The sequence below is a fragment of the Patiria miniata genome, unplaced genomic scaffold (genome assembly GCF_015706575.1).
Source record: "Patiria miniata isolate m_02_andy unplaced genomic scaffold, ASM1570657v1 HiC_scaffold_28, whole genome shotgun sequence".
Classification (NCBI taxonomy): Eukaryota; Metazoa; Echinodermata; class Asteroidea; order Valvatida; family Asterinidae; genus Patiria; species Patiria miniata.
The window spans coordinates 7,377,437-7,403,199 of NW_024037067.1; the positions used below are offsets into that span (position 1 = coordinate 7,377,437).

General features: G+C 40.4%; 2 protein-coding genes across 4 annotated transcripts in view; one reads left to right on the top strand and one right to left on the bottom strand.

Annotated features, from left to right (window-relative positions):
- The window catches only part of LOC119734784 (tyrosine--tRNA ligase, mitochondrial-like), a 21,914-nt gene extending 15,936 nt beyond the window's left edge, over positions 1-5,978 (top strand). For both annotated transcript variants that reach the window (XM_038208336.1, XM_038208337.1), the window contains exons 11-13: positions 238-426; positions 3,458-3,583; positions 5,506-5,978. In XM_038208336.1, coding sequence (XP_038064264.1) covers positions 238-426; positions 3,458-3,583; positions 5,506-5,540 — 350 coding nt within the window. In that variant the 3' untranslated portion in view covers positions 5,541-5,978. The remainder of the gene's footprint in view (positions 1-237; positions 427-3,457; positions 3,584-5,505) is intronic.
- LOC119734783 (coiled-coil domain-containing protein 40-like) lies at positions 5,836-25,755 on the bottom strand. Of its 2 annotated transcripts, XM_038208335.1 has the most exons (19): positions 25,649-25,755; positions 23,298-23,377; positions 22,708-22,790; positions 21,838-22,418; positions 21,578-21,801; positions 20,599-20,753; positions 19,917-20,220; positions 19,406-19,563; positions 18,660-18,800; positions 17,107-17,210; positions 16,351-16,594; positions 15,369-15,551; positions 13,743-13,988; positions 12,775-12,988; positions 11,565-11,826; positions 10,934-11,084; positions 9,957-10,115; positions 8,541-8,699; positions 5,836-6,529 (listed from the first exon to the last, which is right to left on the bottom strand). In XM_038208335.1, exons 1-19 carry the CDS (start codon positions 25,666-25,668, stop codon positions 6,281-6,283), a joined length of 3,717 nt encoding a protein of 1,238 aa, XP_038064263.1. In that variant the 5' UTR covers positions 25,669-25,755; the 3' UTR covers positions 5,836-6,280. The 2 variants fall into 2 exon arrangements, with proteins under 2 accessions (XP_038064263.1, XP_038064262.1); XM_038208334.1 differs by having other exon boundaries at positions 21,578-22,418.
- Positions 25,756-25,763: the final 8 nt, after the last annotated feature.

A 25,763-nucleotide genomic window follows, 5' to 3' on the forward strand; every position in this document is an offset into this window, starting at 1 on the left:
TTTATAAAGATCAGGCATTAATGGAGTGGCATAGTCTTCTTTGTTAGCTGAAATGTAAAATGGGTAATTTAAGAAAAACTAGGCTGGTTAAAAGTTTAACAGGGCAGCAAAACTTTAGCGATGCAGTTTGAAATCTTAGCAGGATGGCTTGTCCTTTGTCTTTGTCCTTGTCCTTGTCCTTTCAGAACCTCCTTGCCCTGGGAGTTGACTGGTTTCTTGACTTTGAATCTTTTGCAGAAATTGGTCTTGACAGAGCATTGAGACAGACTGAGGCTCTGTACCATACCAGCCCAGCAAGTCTAGAGCAGCTCAATGATGCTGAGATTACAGAGCTCTTCCAAGGAGCGACAGTTACCAGACTTCTATTGGAACCGGGGTTCAGCATAGCACAGATGCTTGATAGGGTCAAATGTCTGCCACAGGGACGTAAGTCTGGTCCTGAAACAGAATTTTGAAGGTCCACAATGATTATCCTGATCTGGTTACATTTTCAGTTCATGTTTCATGAGTCATCAGGTGAACGAGCATGCACCCAAAGATTTTCAAGCCAAAAAGTCTTAAACAATTTTCATGTCGAGCCCAGTGTTTTAAAAGTGTTTGTTAATTATTGATTACTGAAGCTTTGGTTGTAGGAATCATTTCTATCCATGAATGGATGCCAAAATAACAATAATAAAGAGCATTTTATTTGGCGCTCTACCAGTGTTGTAGGACTCGAGTCACATTTTTTGTGACTCGGACTCGACTCAAGTCACATTGGAAAATGACTCTGACTCGGACTCCACCAAACTTTTATGAACCATCCAAGTTTTGATCCTAGAAATACAAGTGGAAAGTTTAGTAATTACACACTCAGAATCACCGGCAACCTTTGCATCAAATTCTGTATAGAGCTGGGTATCGTCTGCATAAAGGTGAAAATTGAGATTGTGTTCTCTGATCATGATATCACCAATTGGATGAGTGTACATAGTAAGCACTGCAGGCCTATTACAGAGCCCTGGGGTACTGAAAATCTGCTCAAAAGATTGAACAGTCTTAATAGACACTCTGGTACGACGTAGAACGTGTCTAGTGAACAAGACTTGTTTGGAAACTGCCTAATGCATTTCTCAACGTTGGATTTGGTGAGAATCTTGAAATTGGGCAGATTTATGCAAGGATCCAACTGAGACTGACATATCATGGTATCAGAGCATGATGAAGTCTCAGATGCAACCTTAGATCTAATTTGCTCAACTTTATCAACGGAGAAAGACATAAAACCATCAGCAAGTTCATTATCAGAGTCACAAACTTGCAATGTCTTTGGACAGGTGTTCAGAAGACCCCCTTCAGAAGTCCTTGGAACTGGCATTGGAGAATTCATTGAAGTAGTATGCTTTCTTGGCATCAGCAATCAGCTTCAGTACACAATTGTTATGAATTACAAATGCATCGTAGTCGGTGTCCAAACGACTTTTGTGCCATTTGCACTCAAGCCGTCTACGAATTCATCTTTCTTTGTGGATGGTGTAGTCATACCACGGTAGCCTGGATTTGATTGTGCAAACTCTGGTGGTGACAGGGCAGACCTCATGAAGCACGGATGTAGTGATGAACGTGTATGTATCAGAGAGAAGATTGGGATCATCTTCAGTCCGCACAGTATCTCCAAGGCGCTCATCAAGTAGATTCTGGAGCAACTCTAAACTGATCTTTCCATATCCACGAGACGTTTTTGTTACCTTCATGGGAGGCAGCTTCTCATACTTTAAGATGCACTTGATAATGTGACAATCAGAGTGCAGAACTGGATTTGTGTGCCATTTTGTAACTATGTCGTCATCGAAGCGAGAGATCAATAAATCAACCGTGTGGCCATGTTTATGAGTGGGACCAGTAATATGTTGGTGAAAACCGGAGGCAGAGAGTTGAGAGAAATTGCTTTACATCCGATTTGTATCTACATTTGTATCTGTATCTGTATTTACATCCAGAGTATCTACATTTAAAGGTATAGTCCATCATTTGTAATTTGTGCATTTTGTTCGTTTGAAGCAACAATGAAGGATACTGAGCAACTAACCTGATGAAGTTTCAGCTAAGCTTCAGCTGTACATTCCGAGAAAAACAGCATTCTAAGATCTCAATTTCAAATCAAAAGTTGCTGAATCATGTTTTGAATTGTTTTGAATTGCAACTATACGCGACGTCGCGCACTGATCCGACGAATTATAACAACCGCGCGCGCGTGTGCGTCGTTCGAATACTTGTGCGCGCTTCGCTGAATAACAAAACAACTACTAATTTAAATTTTCCTACGGTGCTTCTTAAGAATCACCGTTGGAAATGCCTTCTTTCGTTGATTACTTCAAAATGACAGCTTCCCAGAAAGAATAATTTCACAGTGAGTTTAGTCCCCTTACTATCTTTCAACCAAGTTAGTTTTTCAACAATAATTACGCCAGTTACTTCTCGGATGGCTGCAAATGATGGACTCTACCTTTAAGTTGAAGTCTCCCAATAGCACCAACTGGCATGGAATGATGGAAAGTTCATCAAGGAATTTCTCACACTCAACCATAAAGTCTGAGGTCTTGAAGCCATTAGCAGGAGATGGAGGGCAATAGATGACAACAAACTGAATGGACTTTAGCGTTGCTTTAATGTTACGTGCGGTATATAAGGTCACAATTATGTTCTTTAGATGCTATTTTTTGGTAAAAAAGAAGAAGTGGCAAGTCATTACCGGCAAATCTGAGTCATGATGGACAAGTCAGAGTCCGAGTCCTTTGACGATGGGACTCGGGGTCAGAGTCACCACAATTGCGACTGGAGTCTTGGACTGCGACAACACCGCTATAGAATCTCTGCTCCAGCTGTAGGGGTTTGGCGCCAATATCTGATTAGGGGGATATGTAATCTGGGGGATATGTAGGATAAATTTCAGAAGTAATTTAAAGAAAAGGATAATACTGATATTTTTTACTCAGTGTCACAGAGTAGCTCAATGAATGTAGCTAAAGTTCTTTGTTGACCAGCTTTGGATTGACAAGCTTCAACATTACCAACTAAAGCCAGTTTAGATAAACGGAACAGTCAAATACTTTTTCCAAATATTCCACGAGTTAATTTAATACACTTTATGTCTGGCTCTTTTGGGGGTTTTTTTTAACAGAGAGTGAAGCAAATATAAATTTCTTGAACTGTCAGGCAATTATCTGATTTTATATGAGTTATATGTGGTTCTACAGTTTTCTCAATGATTGAAAAACATGGGGCATTTAAATTTATTTAAACATGTATTACCAAACAATTTGTAGAATTAATTCCAGGGTTTAATTTAAAATGATTATTTCTGGTTCTGTATTTTTTTTTTCAACAGGGAAACGAAATGCTTTTTTTTTTCAACAGGGAAACGAAATGCTTTACCTGAAAATATGATGTGCAACTGTTTCTTTTAATTTCTTGACAGACAAGGGTGACTTAATTCTGAGTGCTGGTGGGGTTTACATCAACAATCAACGAGTCACAGATGCATCAAGGGTTCTGATCAAAGATGAACATATACTTGCAAATGGTCTCACTCTGATAAGAGTTGGTAAGTTTCAAGCTATTTGACATTAGAGTGCTTTTCAGATGTACTGTACGTGCTCTTCAACAAACTGATTTTCTTTTCTCCTAGTGAATTTTAACTCGTTTCAATTTACAAAAATCAGTCCTTTTTAATTATGGACGTTTGCAACCCTCTGAAAAAAAAGCTTTTATTTTGGGTCAATTTTGCCCCAAACATCAGCCTTATGAGTAGACCGCTTACTTGTCCCTGCTTATAGGGGGTGGGAGCCATATTCTGGAAAAAAAAGTGAAATATTGTCCGACTGCAAACTTCAGAGTGAAACTCATAACAGCACAGATATTATAGGGAACTAACTTCAGCTGTAATAAGGCCGGTTCATATGCTGTGCAAAAGTGAATACGGACATGAATGGATGATGTCCCCAAGTATTAGCACTGCCGAGTTACCAATATTGAACACATTTCAGAGCTGGTGAATTTCTTTTTGTGTTCTGTGAGGCAAGTGTCTCAGAGCATTATTCTTTCTTACTTCTTAGGCCCAAAAAACCAAGTCTCCGGTTTCTGGTATGGAGCTTGCCCCGAAAGTGGTGCGGTGACGCGGTTGTTTTTTTTTCTTCCCCTCTTTTTTTCTTCTTCAAATGTCGGCTGATGTTGCAGTGACGCAGAGTGGAGCTTGAGGTGACCTCAGTAAGGCCATATAAGGCTTGAGAATTCTGCACCCACTCAGGTCTCAACCAACACGAACGTTCTTCGGGAAATTTGGATAGTCGAGACAAAAATCAGACAAAACGGTAACGTCAGACCATACAGCGACACCGACATCGTGCATGTGCTGCCAGGCTGGTTATTAGTCTGCTCCCTTACATAATGCGCTAATTAAAAAGCGTTTACAGGTTCCAGATACACGACAATCGCTCCCTCAGTCTGGCTTCCAGACACACAATTACAAAATTACAACACTGTCTGCAAATGGTGCCCGACTGAATTTAGTGCAAATTATATGGGAGCCCAGAGAGGCCACATAAAGTTTACACTCGATCGTAATCCCATCTACAGGGGTGAGTGACCACTGATAAAAATAGCTGAAAACAGCTGAAAAAGGTGTAAAAAAGCTGAACTTTGGAAATCTCCTATACTTTTGTTCACAACAAGTGAGGGGAAAAAACTGAAATCCACAACAAAAAAGCTGAAATCAGCTTTAAAGCTGAAATTTCACACCCCTGCATGATGATATAAAAACACGTTAAAATTGTGCAGTAGCAGGATTCCAGTCAAACCAGTGAGTTTGGCGGTTTTGAGACATCATCTTACATTGAAAAAAAAACTTTTTCATTTTGCCAAGGCGCATGGCTACGGTGACTCGTGCGCAGACCAGAAACCAGGGACTTTTTTTTTTTGCCTTATGGAATGTTTTTCATGGGAAGAGCACAGCTTGTTTCTGAGAACAGCTCGTTCCCAAAAGTATTGTACTGCTGCATTACTTAATGCAATTTGTGTCTATGAAATAAGTGTACTTTTCTCTGTGCATAGTGCTTACAGACCAATCCGGGCACGCTATCAATTCTATCATGAAGGCCCCCTTCAATGGCAAAAGCATTGTGCTAGCTGTTGTTCAGCAAATCCATCACAGGGCTGTTACTTTGTATAATAGCGTACACAGTGGTTTCTCCATTGAAGGGGGGCCTTGTGAGTGGACAGCAATCGCAGGCCTGGATTCCTCCACTTTCTCTCAAATTTTGTATTCCTCATTGAACAACATTTTCCACTTTGCAACTGAGGTGAGCTGCACCATAAAACTGACCCTGTTAAAGAATGTCTACTCCATCCGGATTGTTCATTTAAAGTAGAATAATGGCTTGTTTTCAATTCACATGTCTTTCTTTCTCTCAATATTTACGCATTAATTATCACACTTAACAATGAATTTCAAATTTTGTTTTGTTTCAGGGAAGAAGAATTACTACATAGTGAAGTGGGTATGATGGCAGTTAGAATGATTGCCGAGTCTTCTCAATGTCAGTGTGAATACATACGTTCACATTCTCTCTGCACCAGACTAATTTACATAAGCTTCTGTCCTCTCAAACTGTCATGACTTCTGTTTGTGAAGTTAATTTGTTTGTGATCACTACTTCACTTGTGCATTGAATACTGTTGGAAGCTTAGATGTAAAAGGGTGAACACCAAATAAAGTTGATGATGCAGGAAAAAGGTTATCATGAACATGGATGACGTATAGGACTTACATAAAACTCACAAAAATTCCATGAAATGTGATTTAAGAGTTTTCTTCTGAACCCAACGAATATCTTTATTAACACTCATAGTAAATGCTACTTTTTTTTACACGTATCAATTTGATATCTATGACATACTAACAGAAGAAAGTTTTGTACAAATAAACACACTTCATACAAGTATTTGCAATGTACATGTAAGTCTGTATTATTCTGTTTCTTATTTATGTAATGGAGGATGGATTTCAAAAAATAAACAAATGCATTGTAACTTGTTCCCCCTACAAAACAATGCTTACATAATATTTAGTGACTAACAAGAATATTTAGCAACTGCTTCTCCTCTCATACCTATCTTCTGCCAGGCAACAGTAACAATTAAACTTTGCAGTCTTCTTGAAACCTGGATACTATTCCCTAAACTCTTCATCCAAGCCTGCCATTCCTTCAATGTCTCCTTTCCCAACCCTACTTTGCCATTCCCTTTACTGCTCCTCCTCCCCCACTCCCCTGGAGCTAAGCATGACCATGACTTTACGCATGGCCGGCTGCACATGTGGGTACTCCTGATTGATGCGGTCCACAATGGTGGCAATGGTATGCATGCGATCAGTCTGCTTCTGCATCTCAGACTCCAGTGCTGCCTCTGTCTTACACAGCAGTGTGTACTTGCCATCCTTCAGAGCCTGGTAGTATTTAACACGCTGCTGCTTGGCCAGAAGATCTGCCATATTCTGTAAGAGGAATACAATAATGTATGAACTAACTTTTTTTCGATTTTTAGCACATTTTATTAAAATTAAAGTCCTTATTCTATATGTGCAATAAAGTGACCAAAATGTAGTCTAAACTTGCAAAAATATCATGATTAGGATCATGACATTATTGGGGTCACATTTTTATGTGATGGTCATTGTATGTACAAAGTTTGAAGCCGATCTGATATAACAATTCGTCACCGACACCATGAACTGACACTTTTACTGAACCAGGTTATTTTCGTTTTCACGAACTGACACCCAGCACAGTGCGGCACTTCTAGCTCACACTCCGTACATTTGCGTTTTCACAAACTGACACTGATCTTAATTTCACCACTTAAAATGGTTTTTAATTAAATTTGTGTGTAAGCCACAAGTATACAGAAGGATTAAATTCATGTCAAACCTTTCAAAACGTTTTTTTTTCTGTACTGTATTGCCGCAACATGATTGGGTATCAGTTCGTGAAATCAAAAATCATTCTATTCGCGTCAGTGTTTGATGTGAGTGCGCACTACTGGTTGTCAGTTCGTGAAACCTGAATTGTTGATTAACGCAGTTTTCAGGAACTGACACCCACTTGCGCACGAGTGTCAGTTCGGGGTGTTGGTTACATTTTGTCAAAGTGGGCAAGTAGAAAACAAGGCGGTTCTCGAACAGCACGTCTCGCTTGATTTCACGATTATCTTTAAAGAGTGACCTTTGACCTTGGTGTGTGACCTTAGACATTATCATGTGAAGGTTCCCATGTTGCATCTATGACCCAAGTTTGGTTCAAACTGGACTTCAACTTTTCAAATATCCAGTCAGAATTGAAATTTTGCTCTTGCTCCAGAGATGAAACTAGCATTATGCAAAAAAAAATGCAAAATACGCCAAACAAAAATAAATGTAGAAATCTGGGCAGCGCTGCAGTTAAACATATACAATTGTACATGTATGTACAACAATTGTACATGTATGTACAATGCATTTTATGCCCAATTTCCAGACACTGACTCCTGTTTTAATTTCGGTCCAAAGGAAATTTTACGATACTCAAAATGGCCAGTGTTTCATAAAATCAAAAAGCCTGAACTACAGTAAGCATAATGGACTCATCAACAAAGAAGTTCACTTCTTACTTAAGAAAGTCGAGGAAAAAGTCTGAAAGACAAGGGCACCATTCATGACACCACTTAAATCATGTCCACGATTCAATCACCCAACTCCACTACTTCACTTGTATTCGTATTGTACATACGTGGGAAAAAAATTGGGCATTATCATCTTTTTCCAGTGAAACGAATCACTAATGCTCTCTTCGCCATACTTTGCAGCTGTACTGTACTACATGCACGCTTCACACACACAGTATTACCGTGTGACGCAGTGATTTTTCCATGTCACAGGTTGATGTTTAAACTATTATCCAGCCGGAAAAGGCTCCGATCAGTGTTGGCCTAGGTGTTTTTACTGTAGAAACACTCCATTAACGACTGGTGAAAGAGATTAGAACTACGTTCGTGATAATTTTACGTGCCGTTTTCACTGACTTTCACCAAATTTTTTGGAAATAATAAAAAAAACAAAATTAAATTTTGTGGGAAAATCGTAAAAAAAAAAAATCAATTTTTGTGGGACGAATCGTAAAAAAAAATGGAATTTCTATTGGAAAAGTCAAAAAGTCGGATTACCGATTAATATCGGGAAAGTTTCATTTCTGTTGCTCACAAGAACAGCTTTGCTGTGTGATAAGTTCAGCTCAAATTCTTAGAATGAAAAGTGAGTTCATCTGGTGAAAACAACTCGCACACTGACTCTATTTGTGAAATAATTTTTCCCAGCAATTGACTGAGGTTTTGCTATTGTGTGTTGCTTAATTTGACAATTTAACCAAGGTTTGCCCAAATTTCCCAATGAGGACCTTATTGTTGTACAGAGAGGAAGTTATGCACAACAATGCCATGAGCTGAATGAGTCAGACATGACCTGCAAGACGGACCTTTTGCTTGATCTCCACCAGTCTGTCCAGGTCTCCATCCAGTGTGTCGGCGGTGCTCTGTAACTGCTGGAAACTGGTCTGCTTTTCCTCCAGTTGCTGGCTTAGCATCTGCTGGTGGGAGCGCAGCTCTTGGATGTCTTGGTCACAGTTATTTGCATCCTGTGAGGAAGAGGAAGAAGGGGTACAATGGATAAGGTTTATATTTTCTAAGCATGGCTTCAAGTGTGACCTTTGGCCCCTGACCTGGGGGGGGGGGGTTCCATGTTCTTCAGAAAGAACAAATCCTTTAATGAGATCCAAGATGAGCATATATCCATTTGGATGAAGCATTAAAAGCCTGAGACAAAGACGCGTTTTGGAAAACTGAGTTAAAAGAAAGTAGCTTTACCCTACCTCATCCCATGGCATTTGAGCAGTGCACTACCATATTATATTAAAGTACAGTCAACTCCGGCTAAGACGGCACTCTCGGGACCAGAGAATTTGTGATGACTTACGGTACGCGAATGTCGGCTTCTGCTGCAAGTGCATTTTGCCGACTTACACAAATACACAAATTGAATCACGGAGTGAAAAAAAATAGATTAAATTATTGGCCTATGCGCATCTGTATCTGGATCATGCAAACAAGATTCATGGCTAAAATTCAAAGGCTTTGATTTACCCTGGTTTATTTCTACATCCATGGTTGATTCCAGCAAATATATCCTCAATGTTTATCATCACAAACAGGCTGTAGTATTGATCACAGAAAGTCATACATGTATGTACGTACGAAGCAAGGATGGCGCGGCCGGCTAGCATTAACAGTGGTACGATATACAGATCGCTTGCATACTGTACGTCCATGTACATGTACGTCCATGTACATGAAGTGTACATTGTGCACGTACGTACGTGTACAGTCACAAATTAAATGTGTGCATGGTACTGGTACAATAAGGGGACCCCCAAAATGAACACAGCGCATGCGTGCAGTCCAGAGGGGGTACTGGTATTGATGGTACGGAATGGACATGTACTTCGTGCACACAACGTACAGACTGTGCATGAAACGGTGTACACGTGCGAATAGTGTACACGTGCTGACCGATGCATCAATATCAAGGGCCGTGCCATTGATAAACAGATGTCACGATGCCGACTTATACAGAGGAATTTGTGTGGTTTTGAGGAAATGGGACTTAAAGTAACACGCCGACATAGGCGAAATGGCGGCTTACAAAGGCCGTCTTAGAAATGAAAATGTCAATGGAAATGCATTAGAGACAATCGGGACTTTCGTCAGACGGCCGATTTAAGCGATATGACGGTTTATACGATGTCGGTTTAGCCGGAGTTTACTGTACATTCAAAAGACTAGGTCCAGCAGTCCTGCGGATATTTAGAGTCCTGCTGGACTGAAATTGGTCCTACCTGTTGCGTCTGTTTGATCTTCTTCCTCATCTCCGTCAGTTTCTTCTGGAATGTTCCCTTGGTCTCCACTTTCTTGTTTAGCTTGGACTGGGCGTCACCACGTGTCACAATGGTGTCGCGGCGAGACACCGCCTTTTCCATGTCCTGTATCAGCTTCTCCTGTAAATCAAGAAAAACAAATAACTAACTATTGAATAAGAATAATCTCATAACATTGTCACAGTTTTGTTTCCAATGAAAAAAGACACTAGATGTACTGGAAAGAAAAGGAACGATGAATGTCAAAATCTTCCACTAGTCATGTTTAATCTGTCCCAGGATTGCTGTGATCTACAGTATGGTGAAAGGAGTGTGCCAGCTATTGTACAAAGCAATGCTCCAAAACAATTACACAACTACCTGGCACAATGCGCCTGTGGTAATCTTGCAAACGCCATGAGTGTACATGCCTCTGAGCACTGGTCTATACAAGACATATCTTTGTCAACGTTAAGAAAATTAGGATTTTCCAGATGACTTTGCCCTAAATGTTAAAAATGCAAAGTAACTGTTGTTGAGGATTTGTGTACATTGAGTTACATGAGAAGTCACAAACACTGCATGCAGCATATATGCATGTCAACCGGCATGTGTACACCATAATACAAAGTCACTGGCTCTCATGACTACGTCACACAGTGCATGCTGAGTCTACATGCTGTAAACCATCTATTAAACATTCAGTTTAGATCCATGAGTACGGTAGTGAGTGTACCCTTGACAAAAGTCTTGGACTATTAAGGGTTAGAAATATGGGCTTTATGGTTTGCTTAATATATGGCTTCAGAATCATTGAGAAGCTTTTAATGGTCCAACCAAATGGAAAACCCTAAACCTGGACCTCTATTTAGCTGGATTCCCCCAAGGCCCCTTAAATCTCCTTAAACTGAAACTGAAGATGAAGCTTAGGTTTTTAAAGCCTTTAAATACGAACTGACCTGTAGTTTCATGAGCTGGGTGTGTCGCACCTCCATGCGATGGATCTCAGCAGTCATGGCTCGTATCTCACCCTGACCAACCTCCGAGTCTACAGTGGCCTTGGCCTCACGGGCCAGCTGGGTTTTCTTCTCCCATAACATGATCTGCCGTCTGATAGGAAACAGGAAAAATGAGAGTCACCATCAGTGTCTTATATTGGATGAGGAAGGAAACGTGCTGGACTCGTATCGGATAGTGAGACTCACATTGAATAGATAGATTAATATTGAATAGCTAGGCTCATTTCGAATAGCTAGCTAGACTCCGATTGCATAGCTAGACTCATATTCAATAGCTAGACTCATATCGAATAGCTAGGCCCGTAGTGAATAGCTACTCATGTCAAATAGCTAGACTCATATTGAATAGCCAGACTCGTATCGAATAGTTTGACTCGCATTCAATAGCTAGACTCATATTGAAACTTCTACACTCGAGTCCTTGCTGCCTCTTTTTTTGTTTCTGCCTTTTTTTTTGTTGCTTCCTTTTTTAATGTTGTTGAACAATGGACCCTTTGCGAATGTTACCAATATGGACTTTAAGCACTGAGAAGACAATATATTTTGCACTTAGCATATGACTGGAACTTACTCAGCCTCCACCAGACTATTGAGCAGTCGTTCTTTCTCCTCCCCAAGCCCTTCAAGCGTATTCTGCATCTCAATGCTCTCCTTCTCAGCCTCCTTGAGGGACAGGATGAAGTCATTCTCCATTAGGATGTTGTCTTGCTTGAGGTGTTCCCTAGTCTTGCCTTCCTTGGTCAACAGTAGGTTCAGCTTAAGCATGTCATTCTGCATACTGTTGATACTGCGCTCTACATCTTTATGCTCATTCTGCTGAGTACCGATGTCATCTGATTTTAGAATTTAAACAAAATCAACAATTAATGCATAAGGAGCTCTTAAAATTGTATAAAGTGAGAGGGACTGATGTTCAGATGCCAGCAGAAAATTTCTCAAGGACAAAATCATGAGAGACTTTACAAAGACAAGGCAAATTGGATCATTATTTACACCGGAACACTCAGATTGCAAGTCAACTTCCCCTTAAACCTAACCATCAAGATCCTTTAAGGACTATTAAGGTATGAGCCCAGCCACTATTACTTTACATGGGGCTTGATGCCCCTTGTATCTGAGACTGACTTTGACAACAACAAAAATGTATTAGGAGCGACTCAAGTTGATCATAACAGACTTGGGATTCAGATAGGCAAGCTTTATGCATTAATTTTCCATTGAGTATCTGAATTCAAGATGCTTGTGAGTCATTCCAGACAACTACAACAGTCGACTTTCGACATAATCATTCCTAACTGTTTCAAACTTCAAGCCTTTCAATTACTGTATTCAATTTTAGGCATATTTTGATTTGGCTGATTTCGCTGCCAGTTTGAAAAAGGTAATAATATGCCATAGCTTCCTGCAAAGGAGTTAGGGTTAAACTGTTTATTCTGCTAAGAAGAGATTTTAATATGAACACATACTTCTAAACAGCTCTGAAAAGACAGTACTCAATCACATCGGTTTCCCTCTTTAGTTATTTGGTCATCCAACATATCAACGGAGTTTGCTATGTGTTGAAGCAAAAGTCTCTATACTTTTGTACAAAAAGAATTAACAAATGAAAAATCTTTTGAAAACATTTTTTTTACTTGTGTTTTAAACAAGGGCTCTTCGAATACCAAATATTTGTACTTAGTTTAGCTACCCAACTGGTTGAAGGAGCATTTACTGCATGGTGAAGCCACCTCAGTAATGGCATCTGATTGTCATTGCTAGATTCATCAGCAAACACTCACTCTCAATGCGTAGCTTCTTCTGGAAGAGGATCGTGAGTGCTTTCTTCATGGTGTTGACCTCTGTCTGTTGGCTGTCATTCTCCTGGGTCAGTTTGACCAGTTCACTTTGCTGCCGCAACCAGAACTGTTGCAGGTCGGCGATTTCCTGCACTCTGGCATCGATGTTCTTCTGGAGGCCGTTGACCTCCTGCTCTAAAGGACCTAGTTCCTCTCCCTAGAATCCAATCAAATTCAAGGTGATTATTTTTAATGCCATAGTCAAAATTTGGGACTACTTTAAAAGGCACTGTCAACTACAAACTTCTGCCCTGATGACCATCCTTCTAGCAAAGACACTCTGCACTGTTATATAAATACATACAAACAAACCAATATTCCCCGTAATACACTAACTATTAGCACAGAGTTGAGTTAATGACCCTAATTTAATGGACTATCAATGCACGGCGATATTTCAACCTATATATATGTATATATGTAACTACATATATATCCAATGAAATCGTCTTCTATCACAATTCACAGTGCTCGATACATCTCTGTAGAGCTATAACCATGCAATAAATTCAGAATATGAGTTAAATATGCCAAAGTTTGCTTAAATCATATTCTGAATTTATTGCATAACTACATATATATATATATTAGGGCAACCGCTCCATAGACATGTGTACAAAACTTTAATGTGACCTAACCCAATTTTACCTTATCCGACTCAAACAAATTTTGGTATTTTTACGTTTTGGACCAAGAGCAATCGATTAAGCCAATTTGCGACATTAAAATTCTTTGGCTATCTAGTACTTTTGCGTTATGGCGTGTCGCCCTAAAGAGGGTGTTCGCTCTAATGCCGCAGAAGTAAGCACAACCGGTCACCGTATGAGATTATAAGTGTATATATCAGTTTTTCACATCTAGCAGGCACTATTTTAAATATATATCAAAATATATGGGATTATTAAACTCACCCCTTGAGAGCTGATGATGGCCTCAATCTTCTTGTTGTACTGGTCGATCAGTCCCTGCTTTCGCTCAATGACGGCATTACGCTTGATGATCTCATTCTCACTGCGGGAAATAATCTCGTTCTTCTCATGGATCTCTTGGTCCAGTTCCTGCATGCTCTTGCCCAGGTGTTCCACACGGGTCAATGTGTGGGACAGGTCCAGGGTGTCCCGAGATATCTCATTCTCTACTTTAGCCCTGGCTGCTTCCTACAATTACATACAAGATGGGAATATGGTCACTTGAATCTCAAATTTCAGTTCTTTCTGGATCAACTTATAGATGGATCAATATACAATCAATAGAATTTCCAAATTCCAGTCTGACTTGATCTGATACGGCTTCTCAGGCTGGTGTTTATCTTTGGTTTCCTTGGAATGAAATGACAAACAATATTTGTATTCTTTCTAAATGGAACACCATTCCATGGAAGGTTTAACTCCCTAACTAATTATGGTGCTCATTACTTAAAGGCGGTTGTCAAAAATGGTTTCCTATTAAATGATGCCAACAATCTATAATACAAACTGCAGATCTCTTGTGTTGATCTGTTGTCAGTGATAAAAAAAAGCCATAAACAGATAACAACTTTAATCAGTTGATGCAGTAAAAATCCTGGGACTGCAAATACCTAAAAACTTAAACGGAGATACTCAATTCAAAAGTTGTTAAAGAAAGTGAATGGCAGACTTCATGTAATAAAGACAGTATTTATATATGCCATTACATGAGCTGACAACATCTACACATGTTATGTTAGACCCATAGCTGAATATTCTGCTCCTACTTGGCACCCTGGACTAACTGCTGTGGAAAAGCCAAGATGCTGGAGAAAATTCAATGCAGAGCCTGTAAGCTCATGATGGGTAGATAATACACTAGCTATGAAATGCTCTTGTTGCCTGCAACCTCACCATTCTGGATTAAAGGAAGGAGCATGAATTTCTTTCATGAATAGCTCATTGCATCCAAAGACTTTAGCAGTTAGCGGCTGCCAAGATGGAGGATGTTCATCATAGGGATCTCAGAAACCTTAACAAATTCTCCCTACCTCTTTAAGACTAAACTGTGACAAAGAAGCCCAATCATGTACATGTAACTGACTGAGAATAACCATTAATAATCCAAGACTATGTCTGCTTGTTGCTAAACTATATTAGAAATTTTGTGAACAATACTTCCACGTTCAAATTAATTTTCCTACTGATTGTACGCAACTCAACTTTCATTTTGTATTTTGCACTTTGGCAATTATTGCAATTTAGCCTGGCAGGGTCTTATTCTGAAATGTGACTGGGTCATGCAAAGGCCCTGTAGACCCTAATTGCTGTATGTTGTATATCCTGACACATCCCCTTGATGTTCCCACTTGCTGCCAAACCTGAACCTTAATGATTTGAACCCAAACCTGAACTTGAGGGTTGACTTACATCACTCCTTGCTCTAGATGGCATGTATCAGTTATTTTGAAATACAAACCTATATATTATTGCTCATTTCAACCAGAGACTTTTGTTTTAAACTTTCCAATTTTTGGGGAAAACTACAAATGACATAAGTGGAGTAAAATGACAATGCAATGCACCTACCTGTTCCGCAATGAGCTTTCGCGTTTTGTTAGCCATCTTATTGACATACTGTGACACTTTATCCATGGTCATCTTCTGTCGCATGGTTTCCATGATGGCTTCCTCCAACCTCATCTTTTCTAGGAATTCCCGCTCAATCTGCTTGCGCAGGGAGTTGACCTCATTCATCCGCAATGTTCGGTCCTTGAAGATATTGAGAAAAAAGGAGAACCGTAAATAAAACATTATAAATAAGTCATTGAACAAAGCCAGGATGTACAAACAATACAATGGACAATGAGAATGGAGGCCTCATCTGCCAGGAACCAAGCACAAGTAATATAAGGATCTTAAGAAAAAGATCTTAAAGGAATGGGGATAAGCTTGAAGATCTCAAAAGTACAAACCACAAAGGATTTGAAGTATGTCTACAAATGAGGACTATACCCCCAAATCTGCTTTCACCTTTGATACACACACACCATCTTGAATGCTGTCTAGGGACCAGGGTTCAATTATAATGTTCTGTGCAGATGCAGAAAACACTCTGATTGTGTTCACAATAATGTTTTACCCCAAACTTCCCAAGGGGATTTTCACCTACCATTTTCAAAACAATGAAACTCTGTGATGCATGACCAGAAAAAAAACTAGTTTATGACAAAACCATAATAATGGTCATTACGTAAATAGCTTGGTTGTATTATCCCTTTGTTTGTGGGTTACTTTTTTGGAGGGCCACCCTGTACAACTCTTTTATTTCCAAAAATCAGACAATTGACTGAGCGTTGGAAATCACCTACATTTCTTGACTTCTTCTAAATGACAGCAAGCCATATGGAATAGTGTCAAGAGGTGTTTAGTACCAGTATGATCTTTAGTCCAAGTAAGCATTTTGATAATAATTCAGTAGGTTACTTTAGGGATAAATGCAAATGATCCTAGATGTGCTATTCAAGCAGCTCTGTGGAAATCAAAGTAGAATAGACTGTAGCAAACTTACTGTGGTTGCCCTAGTGAGGGCCTGCTCCGTTTCATGCAGCATCCTTGTATAGGTGCTGTAGTCTTGCTTGATCTGCTCCTGTTTGGACATGCAGGAGGCAATCAGCTTGCGCACAGTGTTCATGTCAGCCTCATTCTTGTTGACTAGGATAGTCAGAGTCTCATTGTTCTCTTGCTCCTTGGCAATGGACTTGCGGTAGCCATTGATCTCTGTTTGCAATGACAGGATCTGCTGGTTCTGTTGGCTGTGGAAACAAGAGAAATTGTTTGGAAAAATGATAGTAAGATAACACGAAGTACACCACAGAAGCTACAGAGTAAAGAAAAGTGAGTAGGGCCCAGTCAGCTTTCAGTGATTTGACAGTTTTCCTGTTGATGTAAATGCTCTTCCCTCTGCATCACAGAAGGTGTACCAAAGAAGACAAATTCTTGTTGAGTATACTTCTGGACTTCTGGAAATATGTGCTCAGAAAAATCAGCTGTCACATGACATTCTACGTTGAACCTGCAGAGTGCTTTTTATGCTGAACAAATTTATGGGCTTAGCACCTCATGAAATGGGCCTCAGATTGGTGGCCTGGCTGTCTGGTTTTGCAGAATAGTAAGCAAGAGATTGTGCGTTAGAATTCTTTTTAAAAAAAACATTGCTGTACGTTTAAATTAAAGATACCTATAAATAGAAATCATTGGTAAATTTATTGCCAGTTATTTTCAGATTTGTTATCTTGAACTTTTTTTAAATGAGCCACTGACTGACCTTAGAGCTTCCTGCATTGCAGCGTGGGCCTCATCACGTCGTCCCATGCCAATAATGCTACTGTTCCACTGCTGGTAAAGCTGTTTCCTCTCCAGATTTATCGACTGCATAAAACAAATAGTGACAAAGCAAACTGATTTTCCAGCTGAATTGACCGATCCATAAATGGAGAAAAGCTGCCGTTGAAGGCACAAATTCTGCTTAACCTGCAATGCTTCATAAGAAACTACTTTGTAGACACTGCGAAACATAAATTCATTTTCAATATGCAACAAAAACTCTGCAGATTTTACAAATTTTGGATACCCATGAAAGGTGGATTCCCTTTATAAACAACAGTGGTTTAATTTGTGATATTTCCAAATGGATTTGTAGGCTATGAATGGTATAAAATGTGAACAATGCTGAGTAATTGATTAAAGATCAGTCACATTGACTTACGATCAGGCAAACATTAACTAATTTTGAAGAGCATATTTGAAACAATGTACAACATTGAAAATTAAGTAAGTGGAGTTTCAGCAGTAAAAAATAAAAGTTAAAAAGCTGCCCCGCCCCCTCTGCTTAAAGCCAGAGTGTACAATTGCATCAATGTGGACAGCAAACAGAAAAAGCCCATTTGCTTTAGTCATGGTACGGCTCTACCACTCCCACAAATATCAAAGCTGCTTGGCCTCTATTGGTTTCCCACAGCATTAAATATACAGGATAATGTGGATGCTTCTTTTGTAGTTGAATTCTCAAGCTTCCAACATTTCATTAATTCTGCCAAGGAGAAGACCTTTGTAAAAACTGTGACTCTCTCCTCCTTTGTCAAGTCTTCAAAACTAGACGCCCCGTCATATATTAGTGTGCGCAAGCATTGGAACGACGCACAGGCGCGCGCGGTTGCTATAATTCGACGGATCAGTGCGCGATAACGCGTAAAGCTGCAATTCGAAACAATTCAAAACATGATTTAGCAAGTTTTGATTTGAAATTGAGATCCTAGAATGCTGTTTTTCTCGGAATATGAAACTGAAGCTGAGCTGAAACTCCATCGGGTTAGTTGTTCAGTATCCTTCATTAGATTTTGAACACTTTTGTTGCTTCAAACGAACAAAATGCACAAATTACAAATGATGGACTATAGCTTTAAGCTGTACCTTGACATCATCCAAATGGGCTTGTAGCTGATGTTTCCAATGGCTTTTGTTTTCCTTCTGGTTTTTAGCAGAGGGTTTGTACTTGATTTTCTTTATGACTGAAACTCCCCTTATTTAATTTTTGATATTGTAGCTTTTTTCAAGTATATATGATCTTCAAAATTAGTCAAAGGATTGCCGCATTAATGTGACTGACCTTTAACCCCCGGAAATTACATGCAGCAACTTAACTGTGAAATTGAACAGTGGCATTCATCAGGCAAATGCTTGGTGGTTCACCCCATGGTAAATCAAACCAACTGAAGTCACAAAAACCTCCACAAATTTACTCAAATAGAAGAGAAGGAATTTCCAAATGGATTTGGAAGATACTGAGTTTGAGGATGAGGTAGGATGCTGATAACTGACCTCAATTTCCAGCCTGGCTTCAGCCAGGGCTTCCTTTGCTGCCTTAGTCTCTTCATTCTGGGCGAAACACTGGGCCTCGTACAGAGCAATCTGTTCACGGAGCTTGTCGACGTTCTCTGTCAGTCTGTCCACGTATAGATCCTAGCAATGACACACAAAACCACAACTTTCAATACATTCATTACACTTGGCCTGCGATTTGTGGTTCACTAGGTGAAATTCAGTCACTGATTATAATCCAAATGTAAAGTTTGCAAGAAGCATCTTCTGATTTTCCTCCATGGAAAGGGTTCAAAAAGTCGACCACAATCGTTTGTTCAAACTTTAAAAAGTTACCTTCAGGATATATTAACTGATTCTAAGGGTACACAGAAATTTCCTTACAATTACGTACAAGTAAAAAAGATTTTACTTATGTAGAAATATAAAACATTATGTAATACATTATATTATCTGCACAACATGCTCGTCTCATAAACAAGAAGTTTTTACTTCAGCAATTTGATTTTTACTAGAAATGACATGTGATTGACTAATTGCATATCCACAAGATTGGAGTAAGGGCTAGGGCCCTTTATAAATTCATTGCTCCAAAAGGAAATAACAAAGAAAATGTGTGGTCACCAGCCAACTGGTAAAAAGCCCCCAATTAGATGCTTGTGTCTCTCCACCCCCTCCCCCTTCCCTCCTCTGGCCTTCTACTAAAAAACACAACCTGTCTCCATCCCTGAAGTGAACTTCAGTACCTGTTTTTGCTTGGCAGTCTCTGCCAGGTTGACTTCACTGTCAGCTTTCTCTGCAGCCCGCCTCATGACAGCAATGTCCCCACGTATGTCTTCCTTGGCATTAGTCATGTAGAACAGATGCAGGGCTAGGTTCTCCACTTCTGTCTGCAGGCTGGAAGCTGCATTAGAGATATAACCAAAGATACATACTAGTAATGCAAGATACATGCAACTAAAAATCAGGCCAAAGTTTTCCACCTCTGTTCTCAGGCAGGACACTGTGGGATACGGGAACGTCTCAAAAGTCGGAACGTTCCCATTCCGTATGGAACGTTCCTTATTTGAACAGGCGATGTTCCCCGGTGGAACGTTTCAAGCGTTCTGACTTTTGAGACGTTCTCTAATGGCAAAGGGCATGTAATCAAGTGAATCATATGATTCCAAATCACAAGTATTATGGATGAACAGTGACGAAGTCACAGCTTGTTACCTGACTTGAGATGGGATGAGTTTTGATTTTAAATTGACTCACCATCCTTGCGTTGTTGTGTTACGTTGTCCTGCGTACTTCGGTACATGCCCCTTGTGTCCTGCATCTGCTCCTCACACTGATTCCGTTGCTGGGCTGCTTGACTCAGATCGTCATGCTGGCGCTCAAGCATCATCTGCAAGCGAGCAAGTTCCTGCTGCAGGCCATACAGGTTGACGCCTAGCTCCTCCCGCTCTCTCCGCTTGTTCTTGAGTGCTTCGCTCAGCTCTCTCAGCTCCAGTGTGACCTTGGTCTGCTGCTTTGTCAGGTGGTCATTCAGGGCCACTTGGAAGCGTCTCATCAGGGGCTGTTGGGAATCAAGAAAAAGGGAGCAAACTTGAGGTTTATGACAATGTATGCAATCTGTGGATAACAATGATTATCTAGCAAACATGCTGCAATAGATTTTTGCAAATCAAGGTGATATCTGAACAATTTACAAAAACGCAATCTTCACAAACAGGATAGTATTCCTGTTAGAGCTGATAGAAGAGGTTACAACAGTGCTCTTAATATAGACAGCGCTGTTTTCATGGAGTTCACCTTTAATTTAAAAATCAGACTTATAGTAAAAACTGTTCAAAATATGATGTGAGAAGTATGGATGTTCCATATCTGTCATTAACTAGAAAAAGTGGCCTGTAAATTCACTTTTCATAGAGTTTCTGTGAAATGTTTAACTTACGTGATCGGGGTCCAACACCACCATCTCACTCTCATCGTCAGATACATCCGAGTCTTGGCCCACATCCTCCTCTTCTTCATCTTCTATCTCTCCTTCATCTTCCTCTCGGTCACTGTCCACCAAGGCCAACTCCCTACCACCACTCTGACTTCCTCCTGCACATGGGGTTAGTACAGCACATCAATATGCAAAGGATTGCCACAGAATCCAGAGTGCGACCCAGGGGTAACAACACAGATGCCACTTTTTGCAGTGCATCATGGGGAGAAGTCAACATCCATTTGCAGACATGGCCAAACAGTTTTTTCTTAACAACACAGACTTGGTAGTTTTTACATTTTTCTGGACACATGATTGAAGTATTGTAAATTGTCCCAGTGGAGCTTAGTTACAAAGCCCAGCTAAATTGCAGCAGTGCTTTGGCTGATTCCACTTTGGATGGCTGCTGGTAGATGTCCACAGGGAAATCCTTGGACCAAGTCAACATTTTGCCTGAACTGCACTTCTACGACAAAGATTTTTAGTACCAGCATTTGACATGACACTTTACAATTGTTATTCTTTGAAACTTTGTGCTATGAGTGAACTGGTTTTGCTAGTTTAATTTTAACTAATTTCTGTGTGTGCCTCATTTCACAATAATACTGCATCAATAGCAGGGTTTGCTACCAAGCAAATAAAGGTTTGGAGGAAAGTCTAAATTTGTGATGCCAATCAGATTAGCAATTGGAACCCAACAATAATGGTAAATAAGGGAGTCGTAAAAAAAATAGGTCAACCTAACGTCAGGCATGCAACTGGGAATTTACAAAAAACCGCACAAGACTTTGTACAGTATTTTTCAATTTGTAATGGAATTCATGAGAAGTAAAAAACGAGGAAATCAGCAGATCCGAGGAAAAGGTGCATACCTATAACGTGACTTCAATTGACCTGCCATGACCTCTTGTCACTGATCTGACGTTTCTAAATTTCTCACCTGTGACATATTGACTGAATCCTCCTGTGCCCCTGTCATCTTGAGCTGGGTTGTCATCACGTCCATCCTGTTCAGCCAGAGGTGATCTTCTGGTCAAAGAGCTTGGCCTGGCTCCAGATCCCTGCCTCTCAGCAGAGCCAGGCCTGTCTGCAGTCCCTGAGACGGGTCTAGGGTTTTCTTTTGCCAGTTTTTCTCTAGATGGGGGCCCCCGAGCTGACCCAGGCCTCTGGGCTGATCCAGGCCGCTGAGCTGACCCAGGCCTCTGGGCTGATCCAGGCCTCTGGGCTGATCCAGGCCGCTGGGCTGACCCAGGCCTCTGGGCTGACCCAGGCCTCTGGGCTGACCCAGGCCTCTGGGCTGACCCAGGCCTCTGGGCTGATCCAGGCCGCTGGGCTGACCCAGGCCTCTGGGCTGATCCAGGCCTCTGGGCTGACCCAGGTCTCTGGCCTGACCCAGACCTCTGGGCTGAGCCAGACCTCTGGGCTGACCCAGGCCGCTGGGCTGACCCAGGCCTCTGGGCTGATCCAGGCCGGCTACCAGTTAAAGGACGCTCAGGTGTTCCTGCGCCACCACCCGCCAAAGATCCCTGCATAGAGGCTGCTGAACCAGGCCTTGCGGTCAAATCAGGCCGGGCTGCGGACCCTGGGCGGTCAACAGAGGGCTCTCGCTCAGGTTCTCCATCCATATGCAGCTGGTCCTTGACTGATCCCTCTCTAGAAGCAGACCTTGATGCTGATGGAGGTCTCTGCACCGAGTCAAGATGCTCTCCAGACTCTGGTTGTTGCGCAGACCCCTGTCCGTCTTCACCTTGGAGCACTTCGGAAGTATCCTTCTCCCGGTACTTCATTAAAAAAAAAAAAAAAAGAAGTAACAAATATCATTTTTGGAAAGAGGAAACTAGACAATTATCAAAGACAATAAGCCTGGGATGATGACTGGAAACTGATTTGGTATTAATATAAAATGACTGACTCAGGATCAGAACCCAATAATAATAATAATTATATAAACGATTGGTTGCGGTTCCCTCTGCTAGATCAAACAAGAACCGGCCAACCAATCCCAGCCAACCAATCACCTTCCCGGAAAGCAGGCAAGACGAGGCCTCATCATATAAATATTCTGATTACCTCCTTCAGTGCCTGGACATTGACATCTTTGGCAACATCCACCATTCCTGTGGTGTCTGCAGCATCACTGGTCTCCTCTGCATCTACATAAAGACAAGTCAAGGTAATTTCGTTGAGCTGAACAAATCTAAGTAAAGAAGTGATTACAAAATAATACAAATTCTTACTGATCCAATTACAAAATGTCACATTTTGAGTGGCATTTCACCCATGCACATTGCGCAAAGAAGCAGAACTCATTTAATAGTGAATGGGGGTTTGTTTGACTTTGAACCCCAAGGGAAAAGGGCCTGAAGTTTGTAATATAAATGGAAGTTTGTAATTCTATGTGCATGTGACAGCTCATACTGAACTACAAAAGGTCATATCATCTGGGCAGGTTTGGCGGTCTTATTCTACCCTCTGGACTAAGCTCCCAAATGACATCAGGTCATTTCACATGTTTGTGATAATATCCTAAAAGTTGTTTCATTTACAAATACAGAAATTCATTCAAATGGGAAGTCAAGCAAGGCAGTTAGGAGATAACATCATGGCTATTTGATCCTTTAAATTGATAGTGAATGTCCCCCTTCCTTGTTACATCTTACCTTGGGGTGTTCCTTCTGTTGGCTCACCATCCTGTGCTGTTGCAGTTTCAGGGTGTTCATCTGCCAACTGATCTTGCACACTTCAAAATTAACGATAGTAGGTAAAAATCGAGTGGAAACAATCCTAACATGTACCGGACTCTAGAATAGCTTAAATAGAATATGAAGGTAGAATGCAGTATCCTGATGGGGTCATATTAATCACCATCAACACACCGTCAACACACACTATTACTGTCAACACACAGTCAACAACTCCAAAACACATTTTGTAATGCATCTATAAAAGGATTTTGATTGATTTGAGGTTACATTTCAGTTGTGGTTTAAAGATGGTAATCCCTGTGAAATTATTCTTTCTGGCATGCTGTCATTTTGAAGAAAACAACAAAAGAATGCCTTTCCCAATGATGCGTCTAAAGATGCATTTTTGGAAACTTCAGTTAGTTGTTCCTTTTTAACTCGGCAAAGCCGTGAATGAGTGTGCGCAATCATTGACACGAGTCACACGATGCACACATGCACTCAATTGCAATGATTGATCATTTAAGTGCATGACATCGTGTAGCTGCAAATGGCTGCATCACACATGCCAATCACAGGGCGCCTCAATTGGGCGCCTCGATTGAGCGCCTCAACGGGCCAATCACAGTGCATCTTTTTCAAGGGGCCTTGCGATTGGCGTCTTTTTTGAGGGGCCTTGCGATGGGCCTGTCTGCATGCTAGCCAGCCGCGTTGTGTGTAGCGTGAATGGAAAGATTTTCACCCATGTGTTACAGCGGGCTGTGTTATCACATCGCGGTGTAACTGTTATTAGGCCCAGACATGGCTCGGACATGTCGGACAATCGTGCGGTGTTAAGGGGAAAATATCATAACTATTTTGTAATGAGATATAAAAAGCTGATCAATTAAAAAATAAACTATTGTTTATTTTATAAGGATTGCTATATTTAACACTTTGATTAGTTCGGAATTTTATGGGAAAATTTAGAAATTAGAGGTGTTAAAATAACAATATTTTGACACTACAAATTACAGACTGTTTTCATTGAATTTCGCCATTTGGCCGAGGGAATGAAAGTCATAGAATACCGTCCACCCCCGCATGTGGCGAAAGGTGCCGCCGAAATATTTCATTATTTAAAAAAAAATCATTATTTACCCAGAATATTATTTATCTGCCACAACAGTTTACTTTTAATTTTATCAGAATCCACTCTACACAATTTTTCTAACGCAGAATAGTCGTATTCTGTGTACCACATCGGCGCGAAACCCAATCTGCCCACCTACTGTGAACACGCGGTACATATACAATACGTGCATATTAATGTATAGCGCGCGGTTACCAGCACTAGCGCTGCATGATACAAACGACATTATACCTATCAGTATGATTTTACCTGATTCTGGTTAGTGCTTCAGAATAATGAATAATGAAAAAAAGCCTCATTGTTTTTCAAAATCAGCAGGACAGTATTCTATAGGGTAATCCTTACTTTTAGGACCCCGTTCCTATATAAGGTTACAAGACTCACCAAAACAGCTGACTAAATGACACTCAAAAGTGACATTCTGATATTTCTTGTCTTATATCTGAACAGTATGACCCTTCTTGAATATCAGCAGGTTTAATTTTGTGGAAAGAGGCTGGCAGGGCTTTGATTTATGAGGGAAATTAGGGGGTAAAACACGGCAATGACAAACAGTAAACAGACTCAAAAACCAAGATGGCAAACTGCAAAAAAGGTAGGAAAGTCACATTTTCTTTGAAAGTGCTTTCAAAATTACAACTTTAGAACATTAATCAGAAGATAAAAGATTTCTTTAGCCTGCAAAGGCCACTTTGGTACTGGACAGTCTATTGCCAAAGTCAGTTTTGAACAGAACTTGTGAAAAATAGAGGTGTCCTAAAGATAAGGATTACCTTCTAATAGTTTCATTCCCTCGGCCTTTAGCCTTTTTTTTAGGCCCATTTTAAATTGTTAGGCTAGGCCTATTTCTCCAAAATGCAAACTCGTATGAAAATAATTTAAAACGTTATTGATTTTGTCGTGTGATTCTCTTTCGAGTGATACCAAATTAAGAAAAAATTCAAAAAGTGCTGAACTCCCTAACCTATTGCACTTGCAGTTGAGGTTGCAATGACACTTTGACAGTTGACACAAAATGAAAAAGTCATGATTTTGAAAGATTAAATTTAAAACACTTTAAAGGTGAACAGAAAAAAAGGTGTTCTAAACTACACAATCGTCAAAACTTTAGTGATTATAGGGCCTACCAATTCACTATTATTAACAGTTGTGCGCCGAATTAAAAAATAAAAATCCAACATTATTCAGAGTTTACCTTTCTTCGGTATCTGCCATTTTCGCTTGTTGTTGCTAAGCATTGTACAGTCGTAATAAATAGAGGCTCACTGGTAGTCTGTACTCATCACGATAAAATAAATGCAAAACTGTTG

Bases quoted from the DNA above. Each gene is read 5' to 3' on its own strand.
- LOC119734783 (XM_038208334.1), bottom strand. From the start codon at position 25,668: ATGGCAGATACCGAAGAAAG. The intron at 22,791-23,297 runs GTAAGATGTAAC...GTCTTTATGTAG, and splicing joins AACAGAAGGAACACCCCAAG to ATGCAGAGGAGACCAGTGAT. The intron at 16,595-17,106 runs GTCAGTCAGTGG...TTGTTTCCACAG, and splicing joins GCAATGCAGGAAGCTCTAAG to CCAACAGAACCAGCAGATCC.